Here is a 27962-nt window from a genome sequence, read left to right as displayed (position 1 = left end):
AAATGTAACCATTTAAAATGATTTCAACGTAGAAGAAATGACTTTGTTTGGTGCACATTCCAACACTTAAGACCTGTTAAATACTAGGTGTTTAAAAGAGTTTGAGAAAACGAAGTTAAATTTAAGTTGTTACCGTTTTTGCTTTTATAGAATGTTTTAAGTTTTGTTTAGTCATTGAGCAGTGTAGACATGCTTCAGTGTCACTATAATTGTCATTTCAGTTATTGAGGCAGACTTTAAAAGCAGAAGGAAGAGCCATTCTTAGCTTTTTTATTCATTTAACTCATTGTTTTTCAGTTATCGCAACTGTTATAACACTGGTTATTCAATAAGCAGATATTACTGTTACTAAACTCAGCTCAAAAGAAATTTAAATTCCAAATTGATCCATATCGTGATACATATCGTATCGTGGCTTTAGTATCGTGATACGTATCGTATCGTGACATTGTTGGTGATACACAGCCCTAATGCTTACTGTGAGTTTTAGACTGATTTTGAGGTTGGGATTTTGTGGATAAAGGATGGCGACTCACTCATAACAGCCTGCTGTGCTGCTTGTAGTACAGCCTGGATGGCGAGGGCCTGGGCCTCCTCTGTCGCTGCAGCCTGGGCCGCTGCCTCTGCGGCTGCCGTAACAGCCAGCTCCTCTGGGGTCAGACCAGTCACCATCAGCGTTGTGGGTTGTACGTCCGACATCAGCTCTGGTGGCAAGGCCAGTGCCTCGGCCTGTGATGCTGATGCCGCGTCTACACCCTCCATCTACAAGAAAAGAACAGCATTTATTGACATAGTAATAGAAATTATGTAACATTATAAATGTCTTTACTGTCACTTTTAATTACAGCTGTTTTTTTTATATATATATTAAAATTTATCTATTTTCTTTAGATATTAGATCATTTGTCCTTACTCGTATTAGAAAAATGAATCATTAAAAGTAGTATGCATTAGTCTTAATTTGCAATAATAACTGGCAATTGTACAGCCTGAATGCAAATGACTATACCTCTGCTGTTGGTAGCTGCTCCTGAGCGGTTTCTCCCTCTGCCATGCTAGAAGCGTCATGCTCCATGGGCACTGCCCCTGCCTCTGCCTGGCTCTCTGCCTGCATCGCTACCGCCATGGCTTCTCCCTGGAAGTCACTTGGCAAGGCCGCTGCCTCCGCCTGGAAGTCACTAGGCATAGCTACTGCCCCCACTTCTGCCTGGAACCCTGCCTGCATAGCAACTGCCTCCGCTTCAGCCTGGCCTTCTGTCTGCAAGGACTCTGCCTCCGAGCTCTCCATAACAACCGGCTCAACTCCTGCCTCTGAGGATGACTCCGTGATGGAAGAAATAGACTGCAGGAGAAGGACAGAGAAAGAAAAATTGGTGATGATAGGAATCCCTCTTTTTTTCTCAACCCTCCCCTCCTACCACCTTCAATCTAAAATTTAGGTCGGCTTCAAATTCAATTGTATACATCAGCCTACAACTTCTGTAATCTGGATGCAAATATGATATTGAATGAGTGAAGTAAAGTTAGGGTATCTGCTGAGTTTTTAAAATTAAATTTAAGACTTAAATTTAATTTAACTTTTGAGTAACATTTCCTGTTTCATATGCATTACTACAATTCACACCCCACCACCAAAAATATATCTCTGATTATTTTAATTAGTATTGTGTTGATACTAGTAAAATAAAAAATAACTAGAAAAAAAATTATGAATAATACAGAAGATCATTAACAAGCCCAAAATACACGGGACGTTTATTTTGAAATGTCCGTGCTTGACTACTTCCAGCTGCTCATTTGAAAAGATGATGGAGATCAAATTTATTATAAAGTATCTTACAACCATCTACAATGTATTACAATATAAAAACCATAAAGTAAACTATCACAATTCAGCAACAGTGGATCATAAGTAATGGCTTGGCATAAATATGCGAATTTCACTGACTGCAAACTGCTCTGAAACCACGTGCAACAGAGCCACGTTTTGACTTTGAACATGCAGAAAATGTATTTAATTCAATCATCTTTTGAATCTATCACGATTCCTGTTTTTTAGTTCCCAAATTTAAGAACCCTTAAAATTACTTTTCTTTGACAATTTAAGACTTTCTATTAACTTAAATTTGATCAAACTGAACTTTTTAAGGACCCACAAAAATGGGTAGCATTTTGACTTAACGTATGTCGATTGCATTGGATTAATAATTTAGCATCAAACAGAAGTACAGAGTTTGTTTCTCCACTCACTGGAACAGCTGGTCCGGGTAGAGGCGTGGCCTGTGTGACTGTGGTAATGGCTCTGCTCTGGGGCGCAACAGTGGACGGCAGGCCCTCTGTGCTAGTGGTAGATTCTGATGCTTCATCACTCTGCTGGGCTAAACGCACAAAATAAATCATTACCATAAACCTTTAAAAGACAAAAGTACAAATGGGAACAAACAAGAAAAAGGAAACTAGTTAAATTTTCCCATGGCAAATTTAATTTAACCAGTTTCATATGCATTTCTAAAATTCACACCCCACAAACCAAAAAGATATTAGCTTTCGTATTTTTCAGGTAACTAACATCAACCAGCTACACAGGATTTTTAGTAGCTTTTCAGACCACTAGTCTGAAAGAATGGTGAGAAAATGTATTTGGTGTTGAAAGAGCAAAGTCATTTGCTTTATCGGTGAACAAATTTGGTGAGATTTCCTACAATAAATGGTAAATGGACTGCATTTATATAGCGCTTACACAGACCCAATGCCTCACATTCTGCCCATACATTTTGCCTCACATTCACCCATTCATGACACCCGACGGCGGTGAAAGCCATACAAGGCACCATCCAGCTCGTCGGGAGCAGCTGGGGTTAGGTGTCTTGCTCATGGACACCTCAACACTTGGTCAGGTGGAACCGGGGATTGAACCACCAACCTTCCGGTTTGTAGACAACCTACATGAACCACTGAGCCACTGCCTCAAACTGTTTTCAGCCAAGACGTATTAAAATGGATATTTTTATAATGTTGCAGAAGATTTCTATTTCAAATAAATGAATTTTATATGATAATATTTATGAAAATAAATTAATCTTTTTTACTTTGATAATAGTAAAAAAAAAAAAAAAAAAATCTTGACCACCAAATCAACATTTCTAAAGGGTCATGAGACACTGAAGACTTTAATGATGCTGAAAATTCAGCTTTGCCATCACAGGAATCAATTATATAGAAAACAGTTATTTTGAATTGTATTTTGTATATTTCACAATATTACTGTTTTACTGCATTAGAAACCCAACCAAAACTTTCGATTGGTAGTGTAAATAATGTTTGTGTGAAAGCTTAAGATGAATCTTTCTGAAATCTGAAGTACCTGTTCCCTCATCTGTCTCCATACTGCAGGTGGCAGTGGTGGCCGTGTTGGTGGTGCCCGTCTCGTGGGTCTCACAAGGTGGATTTGAGCAAACTCTCTGCACCTCTCCCGTTTGGTTTCCGGCCATGTTTGATGAAGATGTGGTTGCTGTGTTGGTGGTGCCCGTCTCGTGGGTCTCACAAGGTGGATTTGAGCAAACTCTCTGAACCGCTCCCGTTTGGTTTCCTCCCATGTTTGATGAAGATGTGGTTGCTGTGTTGGTGGTGCCCGTCTCGTGGGTCTCACAAGGTGGATTTGAGCAAACTCTCTGCACCTCTCCCGTTTGGTTTCCACCCATGTTAGATGAAGCCGTGGTGGCCGTGTTGGTGGTGCCCGTCTCGTGGGTCTCACAAGGTGGATTTGAGCAAACTCTCTGCACCTCTCCCGTTTGGTTTCCACCCATGTTAGATGAAGCCGTGGTGGCCGTGTTGGTGGTGCCCGTCTCGTGGGTCTCACAAGGTGGATTTGAGCAAACTCTCTGAACCGCTCCCGTTTGGTTTCCTCCCATGTTTGATGAAGATGTGGTTGCTGTGTTGGTGGTGCCCGTCTCGTGGGTCTCACAAGGTGGATTTGAGCAAACTCTCTGCACCATGCTAGCAGGAGCAGTGCCCATACTTGAAGATGCTGTAGTTGCTGTGTTGGTGGTGCCTGTTTCGTGGGTCTCGCATGGTGGGTTTGAGCAGACCCTCTGAACACCACCCATGTTGGCAGATGCTGTGGTGGCAGTGTTTGTTGTACCCGTTTCATGCGTTTCGCAGGGCGGGTTGGAGCACACTCTCTGTACTGTGCCAGCTGGTCCAGTGCCCATATTTGCCGTCGCTGTGGTGGCCGTGTTGGTGGTGCCCGTCTCATGAGTCTCACAGGGGGGGTTGGAGCACACTAGAGTAACAGTGCCAGAAGCTTCGCCTGCACCAGACTCAGTAGAGGTGGGCTGCTCAGACGTGGGAGAGGCCAGAATGGAAACGGGCAGATCTTGGCCAGCCTGAGCCTCCACACCAGTGGGTGTAGTTATGAGAGTCACCTGGGTGGGCTATTAAGAAAAGACGACAAAATGAGTGACTAGAGTTATTTTTTCAGTGAATTAAATTTAAATATTGTGTAAAACTGTTCATTTTAAATACAGCATTTTTTTTGTATCCTTATAACAGAAGTAATTATAACTATATGTTAATGATATAAAATACTATTATACTTTATATAAAGTATACTACAGTTTGGGGTCAATTTTTTAAAGAAATAACATTTATATTCAGCAAGGACACACTAAATTGTCATTTATAGTTTTAAAAAAATGTAGATTTCTACATCAAATAAATGATCTTTTTAATTTTGTTCAAAGAATCCTGAAAAACAGAACCATTATAAATATAAGAAGAAGAATAAATGTTCCTTGAACACCAAATGACTTCAGTCTTCAGTGTCACATGATCCTTAAGGAGTAATGATGCTGAAAATTTAGCTTCACATCACAGGAATAATACAAAATAAAAACTGCAGCCATATCACTTCATAGGGGGAAAATATAATTCGAATTTTTCAGTTAATTGTGTAAACATTGCGTACAATTATTTATAAAATATTTAACTGTATAATATACTTACATAATAGCTATAAAAATAACTTAATGACACACAAAATGGCTGCAGTAATTAAAGAATAATTATATACAAATAAAAATCTAATCAGAAAAGATAATCTGGTTCTAACCTGCATGTTGGAGGTGACAGTGGTCAGGTTGGTCTGAGCAGCTGACACAGCAGTGGCATTGATGACCTGGTTGGAGAGGGTGGCAATCGTACCCAGAGTGGTGATGGGGGTTGCCAGGGTGGCATTGGCACTGGCTAGGCTTCCTCGGGCTAAGCTAGTAGAAACGGTTCCTGTGACTGTGCCAAGAGTTGTTACACCTTGGAAAGAGGACAGACACGGCGAGAGGGAAATACTTTAATCATTCATCAATAGCAGTTGCTGAATTACACTTGGCAGAAAAGCATGAAGTCTTTCAGGAACATTAACTTTTGACTATCAAGTTCACATCCTTACCAGTTGTTCCCTTGACAACCAGCGTGGTTACAGTTGGCTTGACCCCAGATACTGGAGACACGAGACGCACTCCTCCCATCGGCATGGTGCGAAGAATGGTTCCAGGCTGACCAGGGGCTCCCTTCAGAACAACCTTAGGAGACGAAAACCCAACCCAGGTAAGAAAACGGACCTTCAAGTGCTCCAAGGACATCAGCTTTCCACCATTTTTGCACCACATATTCTGACCCCAATACCTGTGTTAGGCCTTGCTGGCCAGCTGCTGTACCAATCTTAGGCATTGCTGTAATGAATTTTCCAGGAGTTCCTGTTCCAGATGTCATCACCTTCGTGGTGTAGATGGTAATGGGGCTCTTCATCCCAGTACTACTAGTCACGCCTACAACGGAAAACAGGCACTCATTAAGTACAAGTAAATAAAAACTATATAAATCTATTACTACTACGAACTATTATTATTAGTTGTGAACATTAATAATTATATACATTTAATAATACATATATAAATTAAAAATACAAAACTGTTCTGCACATCCCAAACACCCATATTGGGCTCAGGTGCAGGACAACAAAGTAACAAACGAAAAAAAGAAGCTATTAATTGTGCAATTAATAAATTCATTTGGAGCAGCTATTTTTAGTGTGCGGACTTCACGCTTCTTTTACATATATAAATTAAACAAATAAATATAAAAGTATTATAATTGCAACTAATTGTTATTAATATTATTTTAGTTGTTAACAGTAATAATAATAATTTAATGACACTTAAATATAAATAAAACAAATGTATTTAGTATTATTACTACTAGTAGAAATTATTATAGCTGTAGTTAACAACAACAATAATAATATTACTGACAAATTATTAGGGCTGTCAGTTAAACGCGTTATTAACGGCGTTAACGCAAACCCATTTTAACGGCGTTAATTTTTTTATCGCACGAGTAACGGTCTTTTTGGCCTAGCAAACTTTGTAGTTTTTTTTTCACATGCTTTTGCAACAGGATGGCATGCGGGCGTTTTGAATCTACAAAACAACAGGCACGCTGCACACACTTGTTTGGGCTTGCGAGCCGGATGCGCGAGCGCAAATCTCTCTGCTCGCGCGCGGAATATAATGTGCCGAGCACGAATCTCTCTGCTCGAGTCGCGCGCTCTCAGATACACGCTGCTCTTGTAAGAATTTTCTCTGGGCTCGCTCAGAGAATATACCTGCACTTAAAACGTGTTCAGTGCAATCGCGAATCTCTCCTCTTCCCCAGCTAACAATTTTAGGTTATAAGAACGTTTTCATAACGTTCCCATTAAGTTATAAAAACGTTATTTCGGAACGTTCAAAACGTCCAGTTTTGAGTGGATGACGAGCGCGAGACGCCGAAATGGATGCCAATAAGATTCTGAATGGAAAGTTTACTTTTAAAAAGTTGTCAAATGCTTCCATTGACAAGACCAAAGTGATCTGTGTGTTTTGTCGTTGTGAACTGATCATCATCGCAGCACGTCCAGTCTGAATACCACTTGATGATGGCCAGCACACACACACACACAGCTGATGCGAATTCTCCGCCCCCTCGTCAATATCAGGACTTTGTCAGTATTTATTTCACCCTTTTATTGATGGACAGTGTTACATTGTGTGAGAGATTATTTGCTCCAAGTGATAATGTTTTAGTGTGAAATTGAACAGTATATGCCAATATTGTTTTCAATGAAAAACATTTGCACAAAGCAAGCCGATCCACTTTTCCATGTTGATAAGAGCATTAAAATGAGAAAAAATTATGGGACAAAAAGAAATCAAGAGACATTTAGAATAGATAAAAATGTGATTAAAATACAATTAATCGCGAGTTAACTATGACATTAATGCGATTAATCGCGATTAAATATTTTAATCGTTTGACAGCACTACAAATTATATATTACTACCTCTCCTACTACTAAAAATTAATCATTAATATCTCTTTATTCTGGACAACAAAACACAAAAATGACTAGGGTTGGGTATAATTTGTTTTTCTTTCTCGATACTGGTGCCAAATCGATACTTTTAAAACGGTACCAGTGACTAAACCGATACTTAAAAAAAAAGAGCCTCGAAACTATGGTGAATGACATTAAAGACTGGCTTTTTTTTATTGAAAAAAGTAAATAAAAATTCTTAAAATTGAACAATATATTAAAAATTAAGTATACTTAAATATATAAATATAAGTAGCCAAAATAGAAAACACCACTTCACAATAAATCTAAGCCACCTAACCCAATTACAATTTAACACTAAATCACACTAAAAAACAGTTACAGTACTAATAACAGCAAAGTAGTCTGTATTCTCGTATTCTCTGTTACAAACTAGCTTTAAAGTTCAGCTATTTTTTTGCAGAAATAGGACCACATTTTTGCTTTCTCTGGCAAAATACGACACCTCTCTTGACTTATTGCATGTCCTGCACAAGGTGAGCGTTATTTTAGAACATCACCTTAAATGTCGTGACACGAAACCCCTTGTGGAAGAACGCCATCATGTTTACAACTGGATTTTCAAAAGTATGAAGTTCATGGCTCTATTGTTGCAGTAAACCTGCACAACGTTCTTGAATGATAAATTTATTAGATGTACGCCGGTCTGTTATTGTAGGGACATCGACTCTACATTTTCACACTAAACATACGTGGAACAAAACGAACTGTGATTGGTTGCGTTACATGTCAGTCAGTCCTTGGCTGATATTTTTTATTCTTAAATGCATGTAAGTGAATGTGTTTTGTCATTTAAGAAACTTTTATAATGATCATGATTCATGTTAGTTGACCTATAATGCACAATGGGCGCCATGTTAGTACGCACCGCAGTTCAGAGAATTGTATCTGTTAGATTTACAACACGTCAATTCATCCATTTCTCCCGAATACATGAAAGTAAATGAAGTGTGAGAGGAATAGAGTAAATTTTATAGTTACCTACACAATGTGTATCTAAACACGTCATCAATTTATATCTGCGTTTTGAAACGCTCCGGTTACATAGGTACCGGGTCCATATTCCATATAAAAATGACACTTCTTGACAAAATGGTTTACCTGCAGCTCCCTGCTGTAGAGCAGACATTGGAATTGTTTTAATGATAGTGGTAGTGCCCGGTTTGTTGGTTGTGGGGGACATGCCACTGATGCCCAAGATAGTGGGCTTGTTTCCTGTGCCACCGGCTTGACTGGTGGTAATTATGGTAGTTGGTTTTCCATCCGCAGATGTTACCAGCTTCAGAATGGTGCCAGGTGGAAGGGTACCCTTTGACTATGGAATGAGAATGATGTTAAAATTTATATTATTTCAAATTATAAATAATGTGAGTGTCTGAGAAACTTACAACTAGTTATACTTATGTTTAACATACTTGTAAAATCTGAGCCAGAGGGTTGGAGGAGGCCTGTCCAGTCAAAGCAGCCGTCTGGACTGGTTTGGTCTGTACCATTGACACCATCTTGCCCAAGTTAGAGATCTAAAACAAGAATTTTTTTTAATTAAATAATAAATAATGTCCATTTAATGTTTTTACCATTCAGGTTTTTCCCATGCCAGAATTTAAAATATACTGTACCAGGTTTCCTCCCATGGAAAGTGGACTCTTGACAAGAGTGATGGTCTTGGTGACTCCGCCCACCATAGTGGTCACAACCTGAGCCTGCTGTGCTACGGTAACTGTGCCTGACTTGTGCACTGTGATGATGGGCCGAGCACCTGTATTTGGACTGGAAACTGTCGGAGTGCCCACCTGTGCAGCAGCGGTCTTCAGCATGCGAGTGGCAGGGTTGCTTACCTACGACCAAAACCAAAAAAAATTGTCATGAGACTAGGTCTGGTCGATATGACTGCAGACGAGCAACGTGACAAATTGCCACATAAATATAGAATTTAACGGATGTGTGGTCACACTAGCTTATGCAAGTTTTGAATTCAGCTCATTCAATCAAAGCTTTGCAGTTTTGAGTGTTTTGTTTTTGAACTCAAACATTACATAATGTGAAGGTATGCTACCTTTCAAAAATGTTGGGTTCTGCAAGCCTCTTATGTTCACCAAGGCTGCATTTATTAGATAAAAAATACAGTAAAATAGCGAAATAACCATTTTAATTTATTTATTCCTGTAATGGCAAAATGCATTGGTGCTCAAGAAACATTTATTATTACCAATGTTGAAAACAGTTGTGCTGCTTAATATTTTTTTTAATATTTACATGCAAAGTGGGATACTTCAAGCCTTTATTTGTTATAATTTTGATGATTCTGGCTTACAGCTTATAAAAACCCCAAATTCAAAATTAGAATACTGTGAAAAGGTTTTCATAGCTGTAAGCTATAATCATCAAAATTATAACAAATAAAGGCTTGAAAAATCTCACTTTGCATGTAATGAGTTTATATAATATATTAGTATCACCTTTTAAGTTGAATTACTGAAATAAATGAACTTCTGCACGATCTTCTAATTTTTCGAGTTTCACCTGTATATCTATAAAGGGAACTGACTGTCTTCTACTGTTGAAATGAGTATTCCATAGATACCCAGATGGTCTACTTTTTCAGGTTAGAATCTTAAGTTCAGATCCATGCACACTCTTAATGGCTAACATTGCCCACAACTCATTGCATGTTGGACGAGTATTCGATTGGAACTACAAATGTGAATAAAAGGCAAAAAAAAAAAAAAAAAAAAAAAAAACTACAAACATGGTGGGTGTGCGAGTCCAACGGTTAAGATAGAGGTTTGAGTGATTAATAATCAGTAATCTAACCTGACAAAAATATATTTATTCAATGTTATCCACATTATCTTTCATTTGCAACATTATCGTGAACTTTTGTGATCCGTTAAAGATGCAATTATGATGAAGTAGTATGTCCCAAAGCTTGACAACTCTTCTGCTACACACTCAAAAGCATGTACGTTTCCTTCACAACAGTACATACTTGTAGAGCACACTATAAATAGGTGAATTGGGATGCAGCAACAGTGACAATCTTAAGATAATTACCATGACAGGTGATGCCACTTTAACTGTGGTGGGGTGAGTGGTGGACCCAGGTGTCATAGCCATTGTTTTGACAATTGTAGCCCCAGCCTGCATACTGAGAACAGTGGCTCCGGGGGAAGGAGGGATTTTCTGTGTGGCTGCAGCAGCTGCAGCCAAAGCTGCCATTCCACTCATCTGAGGGCTGCTGCCGATGACCTGAAAAACAAAAGATTAAACACTTGAATAAAACAATTTATGAGACATCAACGGTTTTAAAGATTCTACCTTTAATATTCACTTCCTACCGTTCCTTGAGTGGTCTGTGGTGGCACTACCATGCGAACACCTGCAGGAAGTGATGTCACAGTGACTGGGGATTTTCCAGCCTGGCTGGCTTGGCGCACAGTGACAATCGATGCCCCGGTGCCTGACTGAGGGGCTGCAACTTTCAGAATAGCTTAAATATAAAATAAAATAAAATTAAATGATCATTTAATACAAATACTATGAAAAAAAAATGCTTTAATTTAATATTACATTTAAGTAAACTGAAAATATTGCTGAACAATTTAACAAATCTGTACCTGGGCCACGCGCCGTTGAGGCAGCCAGAGGACTTGCGGGCGTGGTGGGTAAAACTGAGGCAGTGGGTGAAGCAGCCTGGGGCACGAAGGTGATGCCACTATGCGGCAGACTCTGAGCAGACGGAGCAGCTGCAGCGGGCGCTGGACTCTTAGGCGAGTTTCCAGGGAGGGAGGGAGCTGCATTGAGGGCTGGTGATGTGGCAGCAGTGGCTGTTGGGATATCATATTTCTGAAGCTGAAGCAGGTACATGTCTGCTGTAGACACCGCTCCCCAGCTAACCTCTAAAGAATTTGTGTTGGCCCGGACGAGCTGTACCCGTGAAGGAGGATTAGGTCGCTCTGCGAAAAAAGAACGAAAAAAAATGAAAGGTCAAATGATGCATGATTTAATACATTCAGCTTATGCAAAAAATACTACTCAATATGTAACTTTTTATGCATTTGGATATTTTTACAACGCAGTTTAACTGTGTCAGAAATACTTTTTACTGCATATCTTCTTTGCTCACCTGTCTCTAGGTACCACAGGTCTTTGCAGCACACCTGATTGTTCCAAGCTTTGCGGTACCCATCACGTCCACTCCAGACATAAAGTCTGTTGTTAATGGCAACAGTGCAATGTCCTGCTCGTGCACGTGGTATGTTGTCCTCCAAAGTGTCCATCAAAACGGTCTCCCATGACAAGGCGTCTAAAAGGAAGCTCATTTTTTAATTTTAAAGTATATGGCATAATATGAAAAAAATGCACCAATAAATAGGGCTCAGTAAAATAGTCCAAACATTTCACACACATGAATGTCATGTTACCAAACATTAAAGTACCAGTATATACTACCATTCAAATGATTTAAAGAAATTCATACTTCTATTCAGCAAGGATGAATTTAAATGATCAACATTAACAGCAATGACATTTGTTACAAAAGATTTCTATTTCAAATAAAAGTTGTTCTTCTGAACTTTATGTACATCTTCATGTTTCCACAGTTTTCAACATGAATAAGAAGATATGTTTCTTCAGCAGCAAATCAGCATATTAGAATTATTTCTGAATTATCATGTGTATAATAACAGGCCTTTAGTTAAATAAAATAGTAAATTGTTTTCACTTTAAACACTACATGTACTTTGTAGCAAGAACATACCCAAGTTCAGGCAGGCCAGTGTGTTTGTACACTTCCATTCCTTCTCATGTGTGGCCACCTTCACATCATCCATCACCAGGGGAACCCAGCCACCGAAAACATACATTCTACAAATAAAACATATAAAGGGATTAAAGCTCAGTAATGCCATTGTGTACATTTAGAGAATGCATGTGGTGAAGCAATTCTAGATTACACTGAAACTTACTTGTTTGTAATAGTGGTGGCTGAGTGGAGGCTACGGGGGAGGGGAGCAGTGCCGCTTATTGCAGGCTTGTTCCAGGTCAGCGTATCTGAAAAGCAAAGAATGGCCTAATTATTGCTTAACCCAATTGATTGATTGAATGAATTAACTATTTGTGGCAAACACCACAGCAAAAACAGCCATAATCTTCATACCAATATCTAATGTCCAAAGATCTCCCAAACGACAACCACTCATTCCTCCATATATAACAAGACGGGACTTCTTAGTAGTTTTTTCAGTATAAATTACAGCAGTGTGGCTCTCTCTCGGAGGAGGCAGTACTCCATACGTGACCGGTATATCCCAGCCCACAACGTTGGAGCCCGGACGCAGTTCGAGGGTATAAAGGTCATTCAAATATCTGGAAGCACACATAAGTGAGTCTATGAATAAAACAATATAAATACATTTATTTACTAACCACATTATTATATGGTAGGAATACCTGGGAATGTTGTTCTTGGGGTCTTCGCTGTCATTGGCAAGCCCCCCAAAAAGATAGCACTTGTTGCCCACAAGAGAAAAACTGTGGCCCAGACGAGGACATGGTGGTGCTCCATTTTTAGGGGCTTTTGGTTTCAATTTTTTCCATTCCCACCTGCTTGCCTGATAATCGAGACCATAGCGAGATAATTTCAGATCTGTACTCACAGAGTCAACAACAGTCAATAAAGGCTGGACTACACAACATGACTTAAAATCTGAGCAGATTTTAAAACTTCATAAACCGTTACAGAGAAAAACCGGGCATCATACACTACAGAAATGAGGATTGCTCACTACTGTGACGGTCTCGGACCAGTCAGCTCCTCCTCCTTTGCAGTTTGCTGTTCATTACGTCTCCCCTATAGGTGAGAGGAGCGCAGGTGTGGTGTGTTGCAGATGATTGCTCCAGGACCGCGTGTGGTTGCTTCCAGTATCCTGGGTGTTAAAAGCTTTCCAGACTTGGTTGAAAGAGGCCACCGCTTCTCCCTCTCTCCCGCACCGTTTTGCTGATTTTTGTTTCTTTTTGCATGACACTTCACATACCCTGATTGCTTTTGTTTTCGTTTCAGGTTGTACATTTATACTGACTTTAATTATTTTATGTTACTCATTCTATGTCTTTAATAAATATATCATTTGAAATCAAATAATCCGCGTGGTCTCCCCTCTCTGTTGCATAGGCTGGCACGGGCTGTATGTAACAGATTGGTGGCTCGTCAAGGGATTTGAACGTTCGGGATCTGAAACGACAAACAGACTGGGGGGCTCGTCAAAATAAGGATTTGAAACGACATCGGTAAATATATTTTTGATGCTTATATCTAGGTTTTGAATGGCCTGGGCGTTAGAAGCTTTAAATATATTAGGACCGTTGCATTTAGGTAGGCCTACGTTTGATTTGGAAAGCGCTTTGATAGTTCATTGAGTTGAACGTTTTGTTTTGAATCATTGGGAAGACGCATGTGGATTAGTTTGAAATTAGTTGCGTTTAAAATTATTTAATTTATTTTTTGTTGGTGGTGCAGAGAGGAGGAGAATATTTTTGTTAAATTTGTGCCTGGGTTGTTTTTGAAGTAAGCTGGGTTGAAGAGTTTGCGGTGAGCCATTGTTGGGTGAGTGTGGGTCTGTGCAAGATTGAGTTATTAATAAAGTATTCGATAAGATAATCATCGGAGCTTTGCGAGTGCCCGTCAAGTTTTAATGTTTGTTTGTTATTTTAGTTTGTTATTTTTGTGCTATCCTGGGCAGAGGGCACCGTCGTGGACGCCTGCTTTAACGGCATTTTGTCGGGGGAGTTAAGGCACCGCTGATATTGTGTATTAAAAATCTCTGTCCTTGGGATAGGCATGAAGAGGATTGTTGTTTTTCGTGTTTTTTTGGGGGGGGTTTTTATAGGGCAGCTCCGTTTTGTCTCGTCTTGATGCACAGTGTTGTGGCCACACTTACAATTTGAAAAGGTGAGCTTGTTTTTTTTCTTTAGTAGGTTATCTGTAAGAATTGTATGCTGTAGAATTAGTTTAATTTTTATGGCTAGTTTGGAGGATTTTTTTGTAGCTCCATCTGTGGAGGTTCTGAATAATTTGACAAAGGATCAGTTGCGTCAAGTTTGTGAACATTATAACTTTGATTTGGGTTTACCCAGAACAGCGAAATTAGCCCAGATTAGAGTGTCAGTTCAGGCGGAATTGGTCGTTAGGAATATTCTTTCGTCACCTGCATCTCTAATTATGGATGAGTTAGAGTTCGGAGAAGCAACGTCACACTACCAGACTTTCAAGTCGTTCCAAACACAAACTCGCGCAGATGCACGCACAATCATGGCTATAAAGATGTATGGCAAATAAAAACAATCTTAGAAAAAAATTAAATCAAACATGTTTGATATCATCCGACTGGATGGAATCATAGTCTGAAGCTGAAAAAATGGAGTTCATGCCCATGATATACTATGCGATTTTCTGTGAAATCTGTCAATGGACTGCCCAAAATCAGCAGACCAGATATGACTTTCAGCGACTAGCATCAAGTCCTCCATACTACAAACCTGGGCAAAAGTCATGTAGTGTATTCCAACCTTTAGTCACATAACAGAGTGATTTTAAAGAAGTTTTTCCTTACCTGTAACTCATAAAGGTCATTGCTGTACTTTCCATATTCCACCATTCCACCAAACACTAATAGTCGTGTACCATCACATACAAAACCATAAGCCGCACAGCCTGGAGGAATGTCTCCGCGAACAGCTGGTATGAACCACTGGTTTGTTGCTGAAAAAGAAAAAAATATTGAATTGTTCAGTCAATGTCTCAGTGATAAGGTATAGACGACTTGCAATAAAACTCTTGCAATTCAGCTTCTCTGGAAGTGAAGCCAATGTCAATAAAAAACACTTCAAAAATTCAAAGCACTTTTTAACTATCAAAATAACAAAATGGAGAGTAGGACAAAATTCTGAGAAATGGGGAGGTTCAAGTTTGGTGAACGGTAGTCTCAGCCTCAGCCCACGGACGGTTGGCTGAACGTCTGATGCATATGACACACTTTTCTGGAAACACTTCAGGAGTTACATCACGCTGTGATCTCTAAGCTGAATTAAAAGAACACAAACTTTGCCGTGTCTAAAGAAATTTTGCTCAAGTTTAGTGAGACTGCCTTCAGAATTAAATGACAAGAAGATAATTTTACTGAATAGCAAGTCAAAGAAATGCAAGAGTCACAGAGGAATTATGTTTTTGGCTTCATTAAGGAAGACAGTGAGGTAAATAAGAGCATTCTGGAAATCAAGTGTTCTTCCACTATGACCCATAAATGAAAGTTAATTTATAAAATGCAATTCACATATTACTATAGAAAGCACTTTAAACGTTTTATCAATATCATATAACATTTCTGGAAAAACCTAAGGCATCTAATTCAAGGTCTACAGCAGCCTAATTTCCACATTATTGCTAGCGTCATTGTGGGCTAAAACAGCCACAGTGCTCGGAGAAAGATAACAAAAAGGCGCTCTGGTGCACGTGCAGGAGGGGCGTGCGCGTGACGCGGCGGCGGTCAACGTCCATTTATGTTTTATGGCGCCTTTTTCCCTCACAACACAACAGTCGACCTGCAGACCAGGTGCGGCTCTGAACCACCACAAACATTGCAAAAATCACACGGATTGTTTCCTATACATATGTAAGCAAAATTGATAGTTTTCTGCGTAAAGCAGACATGTGACTATGGCTACGTTTTCATCCTCTCGCGTTAGAAAAGATAACGTTACTGAAAACAGAGCACATTTAGCAGCGATTTGCAAGCATTACGTAGCTTGTATGCATACAAACTTTACGCACATACAAACATTTTCCTTACCAGTATTATAAACGTGCAACTCGTCAACGATTCCTTCGTTTCCTCCACCGAAAACGACCATCAGCTCCTTGATGGCTACGGCTCTGTGTCCGTGTCTCGGTCGGGGTACCGGCCCGGACCACCCCAGAACCCGCTTCCATCGCGGCTGCAGTGCAGCTCCGGTGGTTCCAGGCACAACGGAACCGGGGGACGTCATGTCCTTTTACTGGAAAAAAGAATGCACATCAGCGACTCCTAGCCACAAATATATATCCGTTCTGTAAGCCTAAGCCAACGCAAATATTTAACACAAGACCCTGGTATATATTAATAAATACTTTCTGCATTAATATATACATTGTAATAACATTACAGCGGTAACTTACAATTAAAGTCTTAAACAGTGTGGGTTATTCAGAAGTTTGTTTCATTCGGAATGCCGCCATTTTGGCGCTTGTAGGCGGACTAAAAGCCGGTAAACTTGTCTAAAATAACGCGTGCAGCAGCTTAAGCATCGATAATTACACATACAGAAAACCACATAGCACTAAGTTCTAGTTCCAAATGCAAACAACAAAATTACATCATCCAGTTAAATGTCCCTGTTGCAGAAAGAGTATCAACCCATGGAAGTCGCCATCTTGAAACAAGCCTCCGCCAGTCTGAAAAATGGCGGCGCGGCAAATAAAAACAATACATTTTAGTCCGCTAAGTAGCAAATGCAAATAAAACTCTATACAAACTGCGGGAGTTATGTTTTCTAAAATATAATTCAGTGAAACGCTGCAAAACTAAACAAAGATACAAACTCAGAGACTACTCGAAACCCAGTCCCCATTACTGCAGAAGGCTATTTTCATGCCTCTCTGGGAGTCGCCATCTTGTCAGCCGCTCAAAATAGCAACAATAATACATTTTAAACGTGCGATTTTACTCCAGTGCAATGCAGATTCAGAAAATCGACCGAGTTCTGCAATTTCCAAGCGGTCTGGGCATTTAAGCGAGACTTTTGCGCGTGCATGAAATCATGCAGCGGAATGCGGTTACTAACAGCGCAACAAAAACAGACATCTAGTTACGTTGTTACGTCCACAAATAAATACGTAAGCCCAAATACATCCCGATACATACTGTGAGAAAATATGTTTGAGCAAGTCTCCTCCGAGCGAAAAAAGTCGATGGATGAATTTTTATTTAATTCATGCCGCCCCGGTGTAAGCAGCCATCTTGTCGTTAAATCGGCCCACTAGCAGCTCCCACAAGAAAAATGGCGGCTAAGTTTATGTTCGCTATCAAAAAATACACATTTCGGCTTAATGCAGTCTCTTCGCCATCGATCATACGTACGAGATTCGTATTGCAATATCCAGGGAAATCTTTTGATGGTCTGTTTTTGAGATGATAGTCCAGGTTCATCCAAATTTGTTAAGAAGTATCCACTCTCATGCCTGCCTGGAAGCCGCCATGTTCTTGACAATGTACAGCCGCTCCTGCAGCCACCCGCAACAAATATGGCGGAATTACCACGTCCTTAACTAGAGCTCTTTGTGAAACACTCACTTGCAGTTTAGAAATACAATCCTGCATTTCTTTAGCGATGGTTTTATAATTATTATACCATTATAAGTATGTATGTGAGATTAGCTAAACCTATCGAGATAATTTGAACATATTTTTTACGCTTTATATATTTAGGGCTTATTGTCCCACACTAAAGATGGCGACCTAAGTCGAAGTTTATTGATAGATTTTCCTCTCTGTCGCATTTTCGTGCAATCCACAAAAATGCATAAATAAATTTAACTTCATCTTAAATAATACCTCACTTTATCGCCTACGTAAAACCTATTTTGTAATCTTCCTAAAATGTAAACTTTGTTTAAAAAAACTCTTACAAATTCTTAAACTCTTGCAAAAACACTTTTTTTGAAGAACATTAAGGACAGTTGCTTTTGAATAAAGCATTTGTCAAATGCAAATGGCTCATTCTTCAAACTGGAGGGGCAAACCAGAGGCAGAATTTGTAAAAATGCTTGTTTTAACCCATCAACTGTCACCCTCCTTTTTGAGCATAGACCTATTTTTTACAGTCTATCTATGGCATAGACGTGAAAATGCTCAATCCAAACTTAAATGCTTGTAATTCATGAATGCTTTGGAATACAGTCCTAAGTTTGGTCTCTTTTTAAAGAAGACACTCAGCAGCACTTCAAAAAATGTAGTGTAAAAAGTACTGTACTACATTTTTATATCTTATAAAAAATATGTAGGCTCTTTAACAAATAGGCTATCTCTAACCAAGTTGTGTTCCAAATTTGAAGTTGATATCACAAAACTTAAAGTTCCTATGAGATTTTGTTTAGGTGCTATACCAAAAATAGCCAGACATTCCATTGTTTTTTTAACACGTTCTCATGTAAATTTATACATTTCTGTCACAATATCACTTACATCACAAAACAGTCACCAAATATGGAACTTTGAGACTCAGACCTTTCTGACGATATGTGTTTTATCAAGATTAGAAAATTAAAATATTTTTTGTAATATGAAGTATTACACCGACCACTAGGGGGAGGAGCCTGGTTTTAAAGTACCGTTTTCTTGAACACGCAATGTTCGATATCAATACGGTTTTCAGAGGATGAATTTTAAGTTTTTAAGCTTTGAATGATACATAATTTATGATGATTACTAAAATATGTGATTGGAAAAATAGGCAATAAAAAAAGAGCGCCAAACATCCTGCTAGCTGGATGATATCAAAATGTATTGCTGCGTATTTATAATGAGTGACATCCATTGATGTAATGCCACAGAGATAAGGATGGGGGACATAACATTTTTTAAATATGTATTAAAAACAATTAAATTCAATTGTACATGTTAAAGTTTTTTTATTCATAATATAGCCTACACTACAATTCAAAAGTTTGAGGTTGGTACGATTTTATAATATTTTGTAAAGCTGTCTCTTGCTCACCAAGGCTGCATTTATTTGATAAAAAAATACTGTAAAAACAGTAATATTGTGAAATATCATTACAATTTAAAATAGTTTTCTTTTTTAATGTATTTTAAAATGTAATTTATTCCTGTGATTGCCAAGCTGAATTTTCAGCATCATTACTAAGTCTTCAGTGTCACATGATCGTTCAGAAATCATTCTTATATGCTGATTTTGGACTTAGGCGGAGCTGGTGCGCTTGACGACCAAGGTGGATCTGGAGGGAAGGGGTGGAGAGACGCAGCGGCGCGGATGGCTCGTAAGTCAGCGGCGCAGGCAGGGTGACGGCTGACCAAAGTGGAGCCGGAGGGACAAGGGAGCCTGGTGGAGCCACAAGGCTGAGGGTCTCTGGTGGTGCCAAGGCGGTGCCGACAGGTTGACATGTCGAGGGGGAGCGAAGGGATCAGAGGCCGGAGGCGGAGACGGGGGATTCTCTTGCTTAGGCGCAGCTGGAGAGTGCACGACCTGAGCCTTGACCACATCGCGAGGCGTTACAGGCGTTACAGACGAAGGGCGGCAGGCATACAGCTGAGGCGAGGCTGGAGGACTGGCTGAGCTCTGCGGTGAAGGTGAGAGAGGAAAGCTGGATGGGATCAATGACGTTAATTTTCAGCCCATATAGTTCGATGACACCGTTTTCAAGCTGGACCAGAACCAGCAGCAATGAAGACGGAGACGATGATGAAATCGATGATTCAGCGTTGGGTTGGGTGGGAAGCAGTATTCAGGTCTATTAGCCAGTCCTCCGTGTCCAGTTCCACCAGGATTCCCTCTGTCACGGTGGTTGCCGGCTTAGACCCCTGGTCAGATTTACATTTAGGCGTCGGGGTGGCAGTTGGCGCTGTCGTCACAGGCTCTATACTCACGGAGGGCGGAAGCTCTCCGTCTGTGAGGGGCTGGGGCGAATTCTCTAGGGTGGTGGTGGGCTGGGCTCCGGGTCTGGCTGTAGAGATAAAGAACTGAATGACAAGCAGCTCCTGTGAGAACAATCAGTGTCCTAGAAACTAATGAGTGGAAGTCCATGAAAATGAAACTAACTAAACAGAACCGTGACATTGTGAGCGTGATCGCGTTAGATATGATAATCAAAACGATGTTTTGGCAGAGTTTATAGGCACGAGCTGTAAAGTCACAGTGACAGCGCTATTCTGGGGTGCGTTTCCCAAAGCCAACTATGGTCGCAAGTTCCGTCGTTACCAATAGAGTTCAATGGAAATTGCGATCATAGTTGGATAACGATGCTTTCGGGAAACGCACTCCTGGATAGTGGGCGGTGAGCAGCTGCTCATTTGCATTTAAAGATACATGCACGAAAACAGCATGTTTTTGCTTCAACTCAAAAATGGGCATTTACAACATGGTACAGTATATAATAAATTAACTGTGGGGACTTTTGAGCTGAAACTTCACAGACACATTCTGGGGACACCTGAGACTTATATTACATCTTAAAAAGGGACATATACGATTTAAAAAAATGTTTACATTTAAATTAATTAACTATTAAAATGTTAATGTTAAATAGTTGTTTAAAGAACCACATTTTTAATAATTGAGTGCCAGTAATAAATTATAATAATTTAGCAGCAAATCAGCATATTAGAATGATTTCTGAAGGATCATGTGACACTGCTGACAATTCAGCTTTGCCATCACAGGAATAAATTACATTTAAAAAATATATTTTAAATTGTAATACTAACTTTTTACAGATTGCACATATTTTTTTCACCCTACAAATATGCAAATATGTTATGATTTATTGATATTTAAACTTTATTTCAACTGTTGCAAAGAGGGACTTGTCGTTAACTCAAATGATGATTATTGGAATTAAATATAAGTAGTTTATTTGTCCAAGAAATTATTTATGCATCTTTTTTTTTGTTCTATTTGGGTAGACATCTGATTGCAATTTACATGTGAAATTGTGTAATTTAATGTTTTAGATTAAAATTTACCAAAATTTTGATCTAACTTGTGACATGTGTTACGGGTGCGTGGTGGTAGGAAGGATGAGAAGACGAGGATACCAGGAAAACAGGATTTAATAAACAAAAACTAAGGAACCATACAACACACTTGACATAAACGCACCATATACAAACGAGAACCGACAAGGAGTGAGGGAGAACACAGGGTTTACATACACAGAGAACGGATCATGGGAACAAGACACAGCTGGGGAAAATTAACTAGAAACAGGTGAATGAACTGAACACAAACAAGGAGCGGGAAAACTGGGACACATGACTGAACCAAATACACAGAGACGGGGGAAACTAAAGAGTCAAACTGTGACAGTACGCCCCCTCCCAAAAAGGCGCGACCTCGCGCCGTATAACATCAATGGGGTGGGGGGGTGGGCGCCCTGGAGGCTGAGGAGGGCGAGGTCTGGAGCAGGAAGCCTCCAGGGCGGAGCAGGACGTGGACGTGACCAGGGCGGAGCAGGACGAGGGCGTGGCCAGGGCGGAGCAGTAAGTCCAGGCGGCCAGGGTGGTGCAGGACTTGGGCGTGACCACGGCGGAGCAGGACGAGGGCGTGGCCAGGGCGGAGCAGTAAGTCCAGGCAGCCAGGGCGGTGCAGGACTTGGGCGTGACCACGGCGGAGCAGGACGAGGGCGTGGCCAGGGCGGAGCAGTAAGTCCAGGCGGCCAGGGCGGTGCAGGACTTGGGCGTGACCACGGCGGAGCAGGACGAGGGCGTGGCCAGGGCGGAGCAGTAAGTCCAGGCGGCCAGGGCGGTGCAGGACTTGGGCGTGACCACGGCGGAGCAGACGCACCCTCGGGCGTCCAGGGCGGAGCTGTTGGACCCTTGGGTGGCCATGGCGGTGACGCATCTTCAGGTGACCTATATCCCCCCCCCAAAACTTTCTTGGGGGGAATCACAGGCTCTGGGACAGGCTCTGGGACGTGGACAGTCTCAGGGTGGGCAGACGGGACATGGAAAGTCTCTGGCTGGGCTAGCGGTGAAGGCCCGGCTATGCTGGATGGAACCATCGGTGAAGGCTCAGAAGGGCTGGACGGGACCAGCGGAGAAGGCTCTGGCTCGGCCGGCGTGACGCGAAGCTCCGGCTCGGCAGGCGTGCAGGTAAGCTCAGGCTCGGCAGGCGTGCAGGGAAGCTCCGGCTCGGCAGGCGTGCAGGGAAGCTCAGGCTCGGCAGGCGTGCAGGGAAGCTCAGGCTCGGCAGGCGTGCAGGGAAGCTCAGGCTCGGCAGGCGTGCAGGGAAGCTCAGGCTCGGCAGGCGTGCAGGGAAGCTCAGGCTCGGCAGGCGTGCAGGGAAGCTCAGGCTCGGCAGGCGTGCAGGGAAGCTCAGGCTCGGCAGGCGTGCAGGGAAGCTCAGGCTCGGCAGGCGTGCAGGGAAGCTCAGGCTCGGCAGGCGTGCAGGGAAGCTCAGGCTCGGCAGGCGTGCAGGGAAGCTCAGGCTCGGCAGGCGTGCAGGGAAGCTCAGGCTCGGCAGGCGTGCAGGGAAGCTCAGGCTCGGCAGGCGTGCAGGGAAGCTCAGGCTCGGCAGGCGTGCAGGGAAGCTCAGGCTCGGCAGGCGTGCAGGGAAGCTCAGGCTCGGCAGGCGTGCAGGGAAGCTCAGGCTCGGCAGGCGTGCAGGGAAGCTCAGGCTCGGCAGGCGTGCAGGGAAGCTCAGGCTCGGCAGGCGTGCAGGGAAGCTCAGGCTCGGCAGGGCTGCAGGGAAGCTCAGGCTCGGCAGGGCTGCAGGGAAGCTCAGGCTCGGCAGGGCTGCTGGGAAGCGCAGGCGGGCAGGTGACGTGAACCTGCGGTGCAGGCCTGGCTGGGCTGGACAGAACCAGTGGTGCAGGCTTGGCTGGGCTGGATGGAACCAGCGGAGAAGGCTTGGCTGGGCTGGACGGAACCAGTGGTGCAGGCTGCTCTGGGCTGGACAGAACCAGCGGCGAAGACGGCTCTGAGCTGGACAGGACCAGCGGCGAAGACGGCTCTGGACTGGACAGGACCAGCGGCGAAGATGGCTTTGGGCTGGTCGGAACCAGCGGCGAAAAGGGCTCGGGAGGATGAGACTCAGATTGGACGGTCTCGGCGGGACGAGACTCAGGCTGGACGGTCTCGGCGAGACGAGACTCAGGCTGGACGGTCTCGGCGAGACGAGACTCAGGCTGGACGGTCTCAGGCTGGATGGTCTCAGGCTGGATGGTCTCGGCGAGACTAGACTCAGGCTGGACGGTCTCGGCGGGACGAGACTCAGGCTGGACGGTCTCGGCGGAACGAGACTCAGGCTGGACGGTCTCGGCGGGACGAGACACCGGGACGATGGCCCATTTGGCAGCACGCGCTGACATCAGCGGGGGATCGGCCACGCAGGAAATCAGCCCTGGACGGCCATAAACTGATCCAGTAGTTGGCCTGCTGGTTAGCGTGACGTGAACTGACTCTGGTAGGGTGGCTTCCTCTTCGTGGGTGTCGCAGAGCCCAACGGTGAATGGCGACCCATTATGAAAAAGCACCCACTCCACGAATGCCTCGAAGTTCTCTCGAGGTCCCACACCGGGCAGGCGTGCCTTTGTCTCTACATTGAGGCCAGTATGAAAAAAACCACTCAATGAGAGATCGGGGAAGGAGGTTAGGCACGCCAGGTCGAGATAAGCCGCGGTGTGGGCCTCGAGAGATAGCTGGCCCTGTTCCAGCAAGATCAGCTGCACTGCCGCATCCATCGTTGTTTTTTGGATCGGTTCTTCTGTTACGGGTGTGTGGTGGTAGGAAGGATGAGAAGACGAGGATACCAGGAAAACAGGATTTAATAAACAAAAACTAAGGAACCATACAACACACTTGACATAAACGCACCATATACAAACGAGAACCGACAAGGAGTGAGGGAGAACACAGGGTTTACATACACAGAGAACGGATCATGGGAACAAGACACAGCTGGGGCAAATTAACTTGAAACAGGTGAATGAACTAAACACAAACGAGGAGCGGGAAAACTGGGACACAGGACTGAACCAAATACACAGAGACGGGGGAAACTAAAGAGTCAAACTGTGACAACATGTTTTATTTAATTTTAAAATGTTTCATTTTCATTAAACAACAGTAAACTAATTTGACTATTTAACTGTAGTAGTAAGTAAAAAAAACTTAATTACAACCCAGTATTGTCTAGTTCTTAGTTCTTTCTGTCTTTCAAGCTAGATGGCAGTGTAGCATCTCTTGTTTTCCTGCAACGCACCTGGTCTATCATCACAACTAGAGTACCTACTATCTAGCTTTTAAGACACAATGTGTCTGTAATGTTGGCCTCTTCCTTATTAACATTTTCCTGGAACATTTATTCACTGAAATAAACGAAAAAATAAATACTTTGTTGTTGGCACAGCTTTCCAGGCAATCAGAAAAGATAATTATTATTAATAGAAATTGCAGACATTGGTGTTGGCAAATGTGCAGACAGTTTGTGTTGATATGTCTTCTAAAACTAGAACATGTGACATTATTATTATTTCCCCCCTTTTACTCTTCATTGTATTGCTGTATGGGTTAACAATTACTTTACATTAATTGAGATTTGGGTTTTATCTTTCCTACAGGTGGCAGTGGATTCCAACTCATCTAAATACAGACCTTTTCACAAATGATCCATCAAAAGGTCAGAAATAAGCTTAAATTGAAAAGTATACATTATATCCCTGTACAAATGTACTGAAGAACATTTTTATGGACCCAGATTAAGCACAAAGTGTTTGCATTTCGTAAGGTTGCATTGCAACCTTGTAGATGTCTTACAAAGAGGCTTGTGATTATTAACTTTATGTTAACCTCCTCCTTCTTCCGGACTTGTTGCTCTGTCAACTGTTAATCACTATGACCCTTCAGTCTGTCTTTGACCTGATCCATTTCACTAAAATCCATTACACAAGTGATGGAAAATTCTATGTTTGTCATGTGAATTTCAGTATCAATGTATGTTATGTCATGCCAGTGGTAAATTGATTCTGAGCAGAGCTAAATCGGTCTGCCACAGGACAGATCATAAGAAACCAGTCAAAACTCAATTTAGAAAGCTTAATAAAAATGGAATTAGGGGCAAATATATTGCTTTTAATTAAGCAATTCTATTTGCATACAGTATACGTTTGCATACACAATAACACTTTATAGTAACTTCAATTAAAAAATCATTAACAAACATTGTATAATGCTTTACAGATCATTAGTTAATATATATTCACATATAGAAATATGAGATAATGTGCTTGTTAATGCTTACTAATTAACTTATTACATGTTGATTGATTAACAGATCATTATTTAATGTCAATTGAAATGCTTACAAATGTCATTCAACTCCCAATTCAAATGATCATGCACTTTTTAAAAAATCTACAAGTGATTTTTACAGATGGTTTACAAAGATTAAGCTGCATTAATAAATCATTAACAAAATTATAATGCTTAACGGATCAGTAGTTCATATATATTCAAAAAGCTATGAGATAATATGCTTGTTAATGTTTAAATAATCTTTTTAAAGATTACATAATTATTAACAAATTGTTATTTAATGAAAATAAAATGCAAACAAATCAAAATAAACGTCAATTCATTTATTACCTAAAATGCACTTGTTTATATTTACAAATGTTGTGGAAAAATAATTAGGTAATTTAATTAGTCATTTTAACTTCACTATTCATGTTTCTCATTAACTTATAACCACAGTCTGTAAAGGTCATAGGCCTAAATTTGGTTTTCGTTTGTTGGGTTTAATATTGTTCACAAATCATTTGTTAATTATTTGTTCATGTTTTTGCAGTGCACAATGTAAAGTTAAAACTATTCATTATTTGTAAATGTTTACAAATGTTTTGTCATTTAGTACCTTGATGGGCAGTCATCTCAATGGCAAAAGTGTCCCAAAACTATTCATCATTTGTAAATGTTTATATACATTTTTACTGTTAATCATTTACCTTCATGGGCACTGGACTTTTAGCTACTGTAACAACGTTTGTGTAAAGGGTGGTTAGTTAAGTTTATCTAAATGCTTGCTAAAGACTTAACAACACCACATAATTAATTTGGATGCAAAACATGTTTTTATTGGCTCAACACTTATAGCTGCTATGGGCCAGATTTACTAAACAGGGCAAATTAGCGTGAGAGCGCAATTCCAAAAAAGCGCCGATGTTTGATTTTTTGGCCGGTAAATAATGGTGCAATACCTTAGTAAATCACCTTGATTCATTAAAATACTCTCCTCCCAAAGGTTTTGCATCTGAAAGGGAAACTCCTACAAATGCATATGCAATAAAAGGTCAGCTGCAAAAATGTGTCCACGCTTTTTCAGCGTTAATTTTTCACTGCTTTTCTTTAGTAAATCCTGACAGTAGTTTTTAACGGCAAAAGAGGGTCTGCGCTGGCGACAGCTGTTAGTAAATCTGGCCCTGAATCCTTAAACAGGATATTCCTTGAATCATAGCCTACATAAAAAAAAAAAAAAAAAAAAAAAATATATATATATATATATATATATATATATATATATTTTTTTTTTTTCAAGAAAATACTTTGTTCATTAGACCTATCAAAACAATGTATTATAAACAGTTTGAACCGTGAATCCCTTATAGTAATCAGACAGACCCCTATACACTGTTGACCTTTTAACCAAGCCTTAAACCCATATCACTAAACCTGTCCCTAACCTTACCCGTATCCCACCTCAATAGCAGCAAAAGTGTTTTGCAATAGAACATGAACATTGAACATGAAGTACATTTAACAATTAAGTACATACTTTAATTGTCATTCTTAAATTGCTAAATTTTCTTTTGAACATCCAGATCACTCATAGCAAACGCCTTTTTGCATTTGTACATTTGTAAATGTTAAAAAAAGTGCATTAGGTAATATATGAACTGAAATTTAATGACATTTGTAGATTATCAAGAAGTGCATGATAATCATTGAAAGTTTAATGATATTTGTTTTTTTTATTTACATTATATAATCTCTTAATCAACAAACATGTAATAAGTTAATTAGTTAATATTAACAAGCACATTATCTGTGAATATATATTAACTAATGATCTATTAAGCATGATAAAATGTTTGTTAATAATTTATTAATGAAAGTTATTATAAAGTGTTAGCAACAACCAGAACAGTGAAATGAAGTACTGGTGTATGTTGATTAGATTAACTAAGGCTTCATGGAAGGTGCTTTAGCAGGCAGGTGCAGGCTGTGGCGTAAAGAGATGAAAACAATTAATCCTCTCTAAATGCTTACTTTCACCCCATGATTTTGTGAATGCACTATTTTCAAGCCCAAGCATCAGTCAATTTCATATTTACATTTTTAAAAGAAGAGCCATTCATGTTATTTTTTTGTATGTGTGTAAAAATGTATAATGTCTTACTTTATTAACATTTATATACATAATACTTATCAACAATCGACTTAAATCATTATTACGTTAAATACTAATTTATTTCAAAGTTTGCAAAAATCTGTTCCACAGCAGAGCTGTGGTTTCAGTGTACTTATTTGCTCTGGGATGTTCACTTTGTAACGTTGATCAATAATAATTATCCTTAATGACATTACATCCAATTTATAATTGTTAACAGATCATTATTACAATAAATGCTCTGAAACCTATAAGCCAATATGCAGAACAGTACAACTGCAAATCTTCACTTGAGAGAGTATTTGCTTTTGTATGT

General features: G+C 40.6%; 1 protein-coding gene across 3 annotated transcripts in view; it reads right to left on the bottom strand.

The window, feature by feature from the left end:
* Positions 1-17758, bottom strand: part of hcfc1a (host cell factor C1a) — a 28605-nt gene extending 10847 nt beyond the window's left edge. The window contains exons 1-22 of one of the 3 annotated variants that reach the window (XM_056251478.1): positions 17605-17758; positions 16279-16483; positions 15043-15191; positions 12884-13044; positions 12591-12799; positions 12400-12484; positions 12192-12298; positions 11556-11735; positions 11047-11385; positions 10768-10919; positions 10484-10678; positions 9049-9267; positions 8845-8949; positions 8531-8744; positions 5680-5822; positions 5444-5576; positions 5111-5307; positions 3774-4433; positions 3365-3461; positions 2251-2378; positions 1010-1342; positions 537-762 (exon numbers count right to left, since the gene is read on the bottom strand). In XM_056251478.1, the coding sequence (XP_056107453.1) occupies positions 537-762; positions 1010-1342; positions 2251-2378; positions 3365-3461; positions 3774-4433; positions 5111-5307; positions 5444-5576; positions 5680-5822; positions 8531-8744; positions 8845-8949; positions 9049-9267; positions 10484-10678; positions 10768-10919; positions 11047-11385; positions 11556-11735; positions 12192-12298; positions 12400-12484; positions 12591-12799; positions 12884-13044; positions 15043-15191; positions 16279-16474 (4228 nt within the window). In that variant the 5' untranslated portion in view covers positions 16475-16483; positions 17605-17758. Of the gene's footprint in view, positions 1-536; positions 763-1009; positions 1343-2250; positions 2379-3364; positions 3462-3773; positions 4434-5110; positions 5308-5443; positions 5577-5679; positions 5823-8530; positions 8745-8844; positions 8950-9048; positions 9268-10483; positions 10679-10767; positions 10920-11046; positions 11386-11555; positions 11736-12191; positions 12299-12399; positions 12485-12590; positions 12800-12883; positions 13045-15042; positions 15192-16278; positions 16484-16840; positions 16929-17388; positions 17528-17604 lie in introns of those variants that run through there. The other 2 variants (XM_056251479.1, XM_056251480.1) reach the window with 2 other exon arrangements.
* Positions 17759-27962: the final 10204 nt, after the last annotated feature.

This window comes from Rhinichthys klamathensis, unplaced genomic scaffold (assembly GCF_029890125.1).
Source record: "Rhinichthys klamathensis goyatoka isolate OS25496 unplaced genomic scaffold, OSU_Roscu_1.1 h1tg000082l_1, whole genome shotgun sequence".
Lineage (NCBI taxonomy): Eukaryota > Metazoa > Chordata > Actinopteri > Cypriniformes > Leuciscidae > Rhinichthys > Rhinichthys klamathensis.
The sequence above is the reverse complement of the archived record's forward strand: the minus strand, read 5'-3'. Positions and strand labels throughout refer to the sequence as shown.